At 35.5% G+C, this 11,074-nt stretch overlaps 1 protein-coding gene across 1 annotated transcript; it reads left to right on the top strand.

Moving 5' to 3' along the window:
* Window positions 1-323: 323 nt before the first annotated feature.
* LOC109207259 (J domain-containing protein spf31-like) lies at window positions 324-2,912 on the top strand (the record flags this gene model as incomplete). Its single annotated transcript, XM_019370148.1, has 6 exons — window positions 324-417; window positions 746-819; window positions 1,235-1,348; window positions 1,430-1,537; window positions 2,513-2,551; window positions 2,661-2,912. Coding segments are annotated over 6 exons (516 nt in total), but the record flags the coding sequence as incomplete, so codon positions are not given.
* Between the last annotated feature and the right edge of the window lie 8,162 nt (window positions 2,913-11,074).

Here is an 11,074-nt window from a genome sequence, read left to right as displayed (position 1 = left end):
GAATTCCAAGTACTATCGAAAGTCCACTTTCAAAGGACACTGCAATGTGACCATCGGTCAAAATATCTATTTGGAGTGACAATTTCGCTCATTTATTGGAAGAAACATTGCCATACATGTCAAGTCACACAGAATTAGAAGAAGCAATAAAGTGTTTCAGTAAGGAGTTAAAACCCTATCATCATTGTCAAAATTAGTCTTCTAAAGCTTTGTTGTAGTTTTGTAGATGGAAGTTCTGATAAATTTGCTATGTTACTGCTTGAGTAGGTTAAAACCATTCTAAATTTTTCTGTTCTCGTGAAATATTTTGACCCAAATTCATTCTCATTATATACGCAGCTTTAGCAAAAGCCCAGCAGTTATTACTCGATCCCCAGGAGAGGGATTATATTCTGAACCAGGTTAATGCAGCAAAAGGTCGGTGATCCTTTTCTTTGTTTCGTCCTCTTGTTTTCCTTTTACCCCTGCTTGTCACATTGTCGTTGAATCTTTTAAGGAGGTTAAAACTGTTTCTTCAACTATTCAATTGTGGACACTGTCAAAAACTTCATTTTATTTATGTATTTCATACTTATATGGGAGAGTAACATGGCAAATTCTTTTTTTTTCCTGGTATTGCAAGTCTTGTTTTGTTACCAAGCTAGTGGAAACTATATTCTTCTTTATTCTGTTGTATCTTTTTCGTCGCTCGTCTCTAATACTGACACAACTCTTTATTTTTCACCCTTCTTGGGTACGAGGACAGAAGAGCTGAGAGCAAAGCGGAAGAAGCAGCTTAAGAAAGATACTGCTAGCAAACTGAAATCATTAGTGACTGAGGTAAATATCTACCATAGACTCTTCAAATTGTCCTTTCATCAAATTCCATCTACTTGAATGTCAATTTATTAGCTGAAATTATTGTTCCTGTATTTTAGTGGGGAATTATCTTCCTGATGTTATCTGTAGAAAAGTTGACATTCTTTTTTTACATTGAAAACTGTGTTGATCATTTCCCAACACACGAACACCTTGAAGCATGAATGTATTGCCACCTTTGATTCACTCTAACTGATTTGATGTGGTTCGAACTAACTTTTCTCTCACGTATCTGCTAGTGCAACTTTGTTAAATTCCTTGTGTTTTCTACCCCCAAGGTAGGGATCAGGGAGTCAATTGACCAAATAAGAATACGTACAGCCAGTGTAAATATTTTCTGGGAAAAAGTTGAGATGGTTGGTTTCTTGACTAACAGGGAAAATTCGACCAAGAACACGAGCAATCAGAAGAATTCCAGCATCAGCTGAAGTTGAAGGTTAAAGAAATATTGACAGAACAAGAATGGAGGAGAAGAAAAATGGCGATGAGGGTACTTATACCTGTTGTTTCCTCTAGCTGTCATCTTTTTAAATTTTTACTTAGGTTTCATGTCTGGATATTGTTTGCGTAGATATCTGAAGAGGAAGGCCGCTTGAAGAAAGATGAGGAAGAAACAAAAGAAATGTGGAAAAGGAAGCGTGAGCATGAGGAGCAGTGGGAAGGAACTAGAGAAAAGAGGGTTAGTTTTATGTATATCTTTCTGTTTCCGAAAACACAACTCTCGCAGAGTCTGACAGATATTAAGAAACTATATATTTCTAGTCAATTATCTAGTCTTTGGGTCACAGCTCCTCTTGTTTGAGAAAAGGTTCAATAGCTACATTTTGGAATGTTTGTTTTTATGTTTGAATGCATTTCTTCGGAGTGATGATTTGCGCATGTGACTCATTTATGTGATATCTGGTTTTCCATTTCAACCAGCTAACCTGAATACTAATTATATGTTCATTTGAAGTGTGTTCTTTTTTAAATAATTGCACATTGTCAAACTTTAACTACTTATTTGTCTTGTTTCTTGATTGTTGGTAGAATTATATGTGCAATGTACATTTGCTGCACGAGGTATTACCTGTTGTGTATCCTCTGGTTGTATTTGTATTTGATGTGGTTATGAAAGAAGTTTGATGTGATTATTCCAAAAGTAGTTACAGATATAAGATTTCTGAAGTAACTAGTACAACAAAGTTGCATCTCAGTGTATACTCTTAATCGCGTAAAATTCTATGATGAAAGTATCTATTGGTCTCGCTTTAAAATGAGCAGAAACAGATAGAAGGTAATTCCTTCTCTTTTTAAAGAGGGGTGGGGTTCTGACTCTGTGCCAAGTCATTGGGTATCTTAGCTCTTAAGCTAAACACAGGATGCAAGATGTTACAAGAGCCGAGCAAATGATGCTTTTGATTCGTGAACATGAGGAAGTTGTTGATGATTGCCTATAAACTTAGGTTGTTTACGTCATCTAGTGTTGTCGTTATAATTTTACTGTAACTTGGCTTTGGTGTTTTTGGAGCATGATAATCAGTATTGAACCTGATACTCATAATTATCTGAAATAGTACAGTTAGTGCTGACTGCTGACGTGTTCTAAAAATCTAAAATTCACTGAAGAGCATTATGTTTCTATTAGTTGAACTTCTCTTCTTGTTGTCATCAGGTGTCCAGTTGGAGAGATTTCATGAAGGGAGGAAAGAAGGTAAATTACCTTATTGTAATCACTTGATATTTTTCCCTGTGAAGAATATGAGGGGAATGTTTATATGCTGAAGAAAATGTGAGTGAACAAACTTTCTGTGCTTCTGCAGGTTAAGAAAGGAGAAATTCGGCCTCCAAAGTTGAAAACAGAAGATCCCAATAAATCTTATGTTCAAAGACCTGTGAAACGAGGTTAAACGCATGTACTCAGTTTTGTGTCATTGATATTTAATCGATTCTCGTCTAAGCTTGAACTGGCAATGGAAGTGTAAGTTCTCGCTTGTATCTGTAGAAAACTTAATTAATCTGCAGCAAATTACATGTACATATTGGCGGAGTCCTTGGTATTCTTTTCTGCACCATATTGGTAGACTAGTTACCTCCCCCTCCTCCTACCCCCCCCCCCCCCCCCCCCCCCAAAAAAAAAAAAAAAAAAAGAAAGAAGAAAAGGCACTTCTCTATCCCCTCCTACTCTCCATGACCTTCTTTTTACGCCGACATGGTACTATTCGGTTGCATTTCACATAAATTTATCTCTACGAGCTCGACCCTAGTAGCTTTTTTGACAAATAACTACAGCTTAAAATATGAGTCGCATCTTTAAATCCAACATTTTAACTGGTTAAGGGATTCCACTGTCTTAATATGCATTAAAAGTGTGGAGATGTTGAACAAATATGATGTGAAGCTTTTGACCCGAAATATACTTGAACCAAGCTATGAAAATATTTCGTAAAGGGAATTAAGAGTGGATCCGTAAATCTCAGACATCGTCAGTTAATGTATTTTGGGGGGAAATCGCACTAGATTTTGATCAAGAGTTTCTTAAACCAAGGTATGAAAATATTTCCATCACGTAATATTTTATATATATTCTGAACATCTAGCAATACATTGAGATGATGAATTAATCAAGTTATGCACATTCATTTTAATAGTAGTAGTATGTTGAGAGGCCAATAGCTTTATAGGGCGATAACTGACATGCTAAAACTGCATTTATCAATAGCCGCTTCACTTCGACTCCAACGTGTCATTGGGATAATTATTTCAATATATGAGAAACCGAAAGACCAATCCTCAGTGGAAAAGCAATAAAGAATCTTCTTTTCCACTGAATGGCTGCTACCAAATCAGCTAAAAATAATAATAAACAATTCCTTTATGTAAACTAGAGTACATTTCTTGGGCAAGTAAAGCTTTCTTATCTTCACACAAGTTAAAACATTCTACAAGACAACACCACAAATTACCTCTATGATACATGAAATCCTCTGCAGGAATATCCCAAGTGCGTCAAAGCCTTAATTCTTCAAGAGGATTAGGCTGCATGTAAGAGATAGCAAGGGGTGGGTCAGAGGCAGCTAACCCTTTTCCTTCAAATTTCACTCCTTAAACTACTGGATCTTTGTAACTAACTTCACTTCACCCAAATAGACAAGAATAGCAGTTTTATAGAATAAAATATAAGAGCTGTGAAATGAAGAATTATTACAAGGTGGAAGCATATACCGAACATGTACCTTTAAAGCAAGGACAAGAGTAATGGTTTCCAAAATTACCTGAATAGTCAATTACACAAAATTAGCATTACTGAAAGAAAAGGAAAAAACAACAACAACTAAGAATTACTACTTAGAACAAAATTATTAGGCTACACAATGACCGAATAATATAACCAGACTCCATAGGCTACATAATCAGTATATTATATAAACTCTGGTTATGTGAGTTTTGTCAGTCTCACATTCATCCTTTGAAGATACAGAGGCAATGAATCAAAGGATTCCCGATGCACAAAATGACAATCTATGGCAGAGAACTACACCCAGAAGAAGAGCACCTAAATAATTACTGTTTTACTCTTTTAAATCAGAAAGATCATGTCACTAATGTTGCACCAGGATGGTGTGAAATATTTACAACCTAATATATAGCGTTAAGCTTCCAAGAATCCAACCCATCCCATAGAACATCCCACTTTAACTTCTCCAATCCAATCTCATTGAAAACCGAAGACGGGATCAAAAGCACGAATATTGTAGGTAGCAAAAGTGACGCAAGAGTACAATCAACTACAGTTGTCAACCAGACCACACTTATAGAGTAGTACTTAAAATCAAATGTCCATATTTCATGGTTTTCTCAAAAGAAAATAAAGACCCAAAAATACGGTAATTAAAAACTTACTCTTATCGGATATTTTATTAACCAAATAAGCACATGATATATGTCACTACGAGTATGATTATCACTAAATCATAGTTAAATAATGTATTTTTTTTCCTTAATTTATCACTTAACCATGATAAATTAATATAATCTAATATAAACACCGAGCACGGGCACCCAAAAACACTTGTGTATTCCTTTCAAACAAATAGCCAGAAAGGAAAAGCTGTGATCAGCAAGAGAAGGCTTTGAGTTGAATGTTCTAAGCAGATAAAAAAGACTAGCCTATTAGCAAGATTAGGATAATATGGTATTTGTTTACATTAGTGGAATTTTCAGATGCATATATCTTCAAGAGAAAATTACGCTGTTGTTACTATTTGTTGTTCTTACTGTTTTTACTTTTTTTCATTCTTTCTTTAGCCGAGGGTCTATCAGAAATAACCTCTTTATCCTTTCAGAATAGGGGTAAGGCCGCGTACATCTTATCCTTCCCAGACTCCACTTGTGTAAATTCACTGGTTGTTTATTGTTGTTGTAGTATATATTGTAAATGCCAAATTTTGCACTTTCTTTTTCTTTCTTTTTTATGTTTATTATGTGTGTATGTGTAGGATTTAGGAGTTGTTTGTAGTTAATTAAAAGAGAATAAGAGTGTGGGCTAAGATGTCTTTTAAGCTGAGTTGGGCCAAAATTGGCCCCAAAATTGGAGCCCAAAAGCACCTGGACTCAGTCCATGATGAGGCCAGCCCAGTGGAGTCTTTAAACGACATAGTTTCATAGTGAAACTACGTCGTTTCATTTAGTGGCCTAGAGACCGAATCTCAGTCGTTTGATCTCTCTTGATCAAATGGTCCAAATTCATTCCACTATCCATGTATTTAAAGCCTCATATCTCAGAAATTTGCCCCCATTTTCCCCTTAGTTCTTCCCTTCTTCCTCTCTTCACTCTCCCTTCTCTCCCTACCAGCTCCTCCTATTGCCACCCTGCTTTGCCGCCGGAAATCGCCCACCGGCGACAACCGTCGTCCAAACCACCCCAAAATTTTGCCTCTTCTTCCTCTCAACCTCCTCTCTATGAATCCAAGCCTCAAATCCTCCAAATCTCCACCAATCTCCACAGATCTACCGAAATTCGAAAAAACCCTAATATCCGCCGCCTCAAAATTCCTCGAGTTTTAGCCGCCCCTATACCGTGTACATATATAAATGGATAGATCTCCTTGAGATCTATCCATTTCTACCAGTTTCGTCACCAAAAAGCCTCACCACCGCCAACCTCCACACCTACTACTGCGACCACCCCGCTTCCACTACCTCACCAGCGTCAAATCTCCATTCTAGCATGAACATGACCTTGTAGTCTCTCTTTCTCTTTGACACAGTTTCGGACTCAACTCTTGTTCGCCACAGTTTGTATTTTTTGGCATTTGTCGTCGAGAAAAAAGAGGCGTGGAGGTCAATTCGCCATCTATTTGTGTCGTACAACTGGTTAAAAGCTTGAGTGCTTAGGTAAAACCCTAATCTTTTCCTCTGTGTTTTTTATTTACTATTTCAATGCTATTTGATCGTAGTTCTCTTTTTAATTTAAATTAGGTTAGTGGTCGTCTTAGTTTAACGCTTGATGTAGTTTCTTTTTCGATTAGCAATTAGGATTAGGTTTTAATTTGTGTTATATGTTTATGCTGTTTCCTAATTATGTAATTCTTGCTTCTGATTTTTTTAAATTAGAATAGTTCTAGTTTAGTTTCTACAAACACTGACTCGTATCGATTCTCGTTGTCTAAAGTTTTAGTTAATATCGATTAACTGTTGGTTGTTTGGTTTTGAATATCTATTTGGTTTAGTTACTATGAGTTTAGTAAGTTTGATGTTCTGATCAGTGTATAACCAAGCCCTCGTTAGGTTGTAACCATTGTGGTAATTGAGTTTATGTCTTCAAATGGGTCGTTTGGTTTCAAATTGCTTTTGGAATTGTGCTGAAATGTTGTTAATCCAGTTAACACTTAGCAAATGAAGTTTGTCTATTTGGTTGATAACTTGAATCTAATTTGATGGTTGCTTATGTTTTGGTTTAAAAACATAGGGTGGTAATGTTGGTAGGTTGAAAGTTGAAGTTTAGGTAATTTGATCATGATTTAGAGTATGAGTAGCCTACTTTTAACTAGTAGGGTGGCTGAAATAACTCAATGCTTTTGCCGCAGCAAGTTGCAAGCTGTCTTTTCACCCTTTGGACAGCCCTTGGGCAGTGTTGGCAAACAAGGTCAGTCTTTTTGGACAGATTTTTGGTGAATCAAACTGTCCAAAAAGTGACTTTCTTTTCCTACTTAAAGGGTAGTTGTTTCCTCACTCACACACACTCTAACAAACTTACACACATCTATCGAGCTGCTTGAACACAAAAAATTTGAGAGAAAAATCAGCAGCTGACATAGAGAAAGTAAGTTGAAATTGTAAGCTTTGTGAGTGGTTCTTAGAGTGAAAACTCTTTCAGAAAGATAAGTCTTTTAGAGTTGGTTCTGGGCTAGGGCTGTGCATAATTTGGTAAATACCGAATTACCGTACCGAAACTGAAAATTTTGGTATTTGATATTCGATATTTTGGTATTCGGTGTGTATTTGGTTTAAGTTTTTAAAAAATTGGTATTAGGTATGGTATTTTGTATTTTAAAATAAAATACCGATACCGTACTGAAATATATATTATATTACACATACATATATTATTTATTATAACATAAATATAAAAAACCTAAAATTTTAATTTCCTTTATTCTCTACGTTCATTAATTAACTCTAAGCAAGTAACAAGATAATTCTAACGATCAAATTTATTCTTTAATGAACAGTTTCTCTTTCTGGGTTGATATTTGCTGGTTTTGGACAAAACTTTTGTCAACAAATTGTTATTAGTTTTGTAATTTTGAGTACTTTAATTAAGAATATTATAGTCTATGACTCTATGCACTAGTTAGTATTCAAACTGAATAAACCGAAGTTACCAAACCGAATAAACTGAACCGAAAGGAGAAAAATCGGATCATACCGAATTTAATTAGGTACGGTATTGGTATAATATTTTAAGAAACCGAATACCGAAATTACCGAACCGAAATATCTAAATACCGTATCGTACCGACCGACGAACACCCCTATTCTGGCTTCTATTCTTAGATTTTCGAACTGTTAAACGTGAATCTGCTGCTTGTTTTCTACTATATTGTTGTTGTTTTCTGCTGCTTCTGTTGCCGAGCTCTTATTCTTCATTGTTGTATTTATTTTCTGCGAACCAGGTAACCTTTAAACTCTGTAATGCAGATTTTTAATAGCAATTGATGAGGATTTGAGCAGGTTTTAGATTACTTGAAGCATCTTTAGCGAAATTTGCTATATGATAAATGTTGAGGTTACAATCTTGATATCAAGCTTCGGATCATAATGTTAAATCCATAATTTTTATTTATTTATTGCCTTGTAGTATTTATCTGTTAGCCTTTAAGTAGTATTTTATGAGAATCTTGGTCACATGTTGTAGAAAAGAAAAATTGTAAAAGACTTGATAAAGATTTTGAAAGTGGGCATAATGTATTAGTTTTGTAAAAAATAAAGAGCTATGTTAGGTATAGGATCTATACCATTCTCTTTATTAGAAATCCTACTGGAAGTACTAATATTATCAAAAGGTCACTCAATGATCCATTTTATTACTCTATTATAGCAATAATAATGTTGCTTTAAAGTTCGTTTCTCGTTATCTATATTTGTTTGTTCTTAATTTTGTGTTTCTTTGGTCAGTCTCCTTGTGTATTTGTTCCTTTCCTAATTTTCGTATTTCTCTTGTTAGTTCTCTTTAGTATTTCTTTTTTAAGTTTAATAAAAATTGAAGTCTCTTTATTAAGATATATAGAAATGGGATGGGTTGTTTGGTCAGTTGCTAAAGCTTAGTGTTGCTAGTTGAAAGTTTGAAATTAATACGATTGGACTAACAAGAATAATGTCACGACACAAAATCTTAACCCGTCATGATGGAGCCTAACACATTGACTAGGCAAGTCGAAACATAATAATGAATGCAACATAATAATGAAATTCATAAAAATATCATAAACTTGAGGTCATAATACAATAAAAATTGCTAATACAATGTAAATCCCCCCAGAGACTAGCAAGTACGGAGTCATGAGCTACTACAACGGAATACAAGTCGAAAACTGAGCAATAAATACATTGTCTAAACTATAACAACAGTATGAAAGGAAAAGACAATTCAAATTGCGACCAAGGATGCAGCTCTACCTCGACTCTAGCAGATAGTCCAAAAAGCAACCTACTGTTGATAACTGGTCCCCACACCTGGATCTGCACAATTAAGTACAGAGTGTATTATGAGTACAACCGACCCAAGGTACTCAATAAGTAACATAAATAAATACGGCAAGGTAAAAGCAGCACAAATTATTAATGGTATTAGCTATCACCTGTGTAGTTTCATCTTTAATTCCGGTACAAGACAATATTGAAGTGATGATCCAATAGATCATCTAGAGGTTTAGCCTCTATTTTCATGTTTCAAGACCTCGACTAGCTCCGTTTAGGGTTGCTTGATTTGCGTGCGCAGTCTGCGTCTTGTTGCAAAAAGTTTTATGTCCAAACATTAAAGAAAATGTGAAATTTGCCTTAAAACTCATTTGAGTTGACTACGGCCAACATTTTGTGTAAACGAATTCGAATCTATATTTTGATGATCCCAATGGTTCCGTATCGTGATTTGGGACACGGACGTATGCCCGGAATCAAATTCGAAAGTCCTTAACTTGATTTAACGTAATTTGTTGAAAACTAGTAATTTGAAGGCTAAAATAGTTCCTAAGTTTGACGTAGGTTGATTTTGTTGCTATCGGGTTCGGATTTTGATTCTGGAACTTGGAATATATTCACTTCATCATTTACGACTTGTCCGCGAAATTTGGTACAAAACGGAGTTGATTTGACATGATTCGGATGTCCGGTTATAAATTTGCATGTTCTTGAGTTTCTTTGAAAATTTCATACACTTTGATGTTCGATTCGTAGTTCTAGATGTTATTTTGGTGTTATGATCATGCGATCAAGTTTGTATGATATTTTTAGACTTGTGTCGATATTTAGTTTGGAACCCTGAGTGTTCGGGTGAGTTTCAGATAGGCACAGGGTGATTTTGGACTTAGGAGAATAGTTGATGACCCTCTGTTGCTGGTGTAGTCTGCAGACCTCGCAATTGCAAGGTGGGGGATTGCATTTGCGAAGTTTGGCCAAGTTTGTTATGATCGCATTTGCAAAATTTTGTTAGCAATTGCAAAGGGGGCCTAGGAACAACAAAGATCGCATTTGCGGTCATTTGATCGCTTTTGCGAAGTTCCAGCGTTAGCATTTGCGAACAAACTAAATTATCACATTTGCGATGACAACAGAGATGTGAGTTTCTTCGCATTTGCGATGGATTTCTCGCATTTGCGGGGTTCGTGTTTGCGAACCCCGGGTGGCAATTGCGACTGGACAAAAAGCTGAGAAATAGGATTTTTAGCCTCATTTTCATATTTTGGAACCCTAGGCTCAGTATGAGGCGATTTTAAAGAGGAAAATTCATCTACAAACTTTGGTTGAGTGATTCTAATCATATTCCATCAACTTATCTTAGATTTTAACATCAAAATCATGTGAATCAAAGTAAAAATTTGGGAAACTTTGCCAAGTTTTTGAAAAATAAGAAATTGAGTTTTGAGAGTTGATTTGGACTCGAATTTTGAAACTAATCACATATATGAACTCGTAGGGTCATAGGTAGTTACAATCTACCATTGGACCCGTGTTTTAACCGGACGGGCCCCGTATTGACTTTTGTTGACTTTTTGGGAAAAGTGTGGAGATCTTAGCTTTATCTATTGTAATTGATTTCGCTATCATTGTTTGATAATATTGAGTCGATTTTGGTTAGATTCAATTGGTTTTGAGGTGAATTTTTGAGAAAAGGTCCCGGTTGAGCTTTGATTTGCTTGCGGAGCGAGGTAAGTATTGGGTCTAACCTTGATTTGAGGGAATTAGCAACCCTAGAACTACATGTTATGTGAATTATGTGTGTAACGGCGTATATGCGAGTTGACGAGTGTATATATGCCGTCAAAGTAATTATTTCCATGCTTTATTGTATTTTATGAATTATCTTATTCCATGTCTTAACTGTTACATGCTTTGATTGCTTTCTATACCGTAACTTTTTACTTGTCATTAATTATTCTTGTATTTAAATTTTCCTTCCCTGACTCCATAATTAATTGTTGCTTGCTTTAATTGTCTCACTTGTACAATTAATTGT

This window comes from Nicotiana attenuata, unplaced genomic scaffold, assembly GCF_001879085.1.
Source record: "Nicotiana attenuata strain UT unplaced genomic scaffold, NIATTr2, whole genome shotgun sequence".
Taxonomy (NCBI): Eukaryota; Viridiplantae; Streptophyta; class Magnoliopsida; order Solanales; family Solanaceae; genus Nicotiana; species Nicotiana attenuata.
Note: the sequence above shows the minus strand (reverse complement) of the source record. Positions and strands in the feature narration are given on the sequence as shown.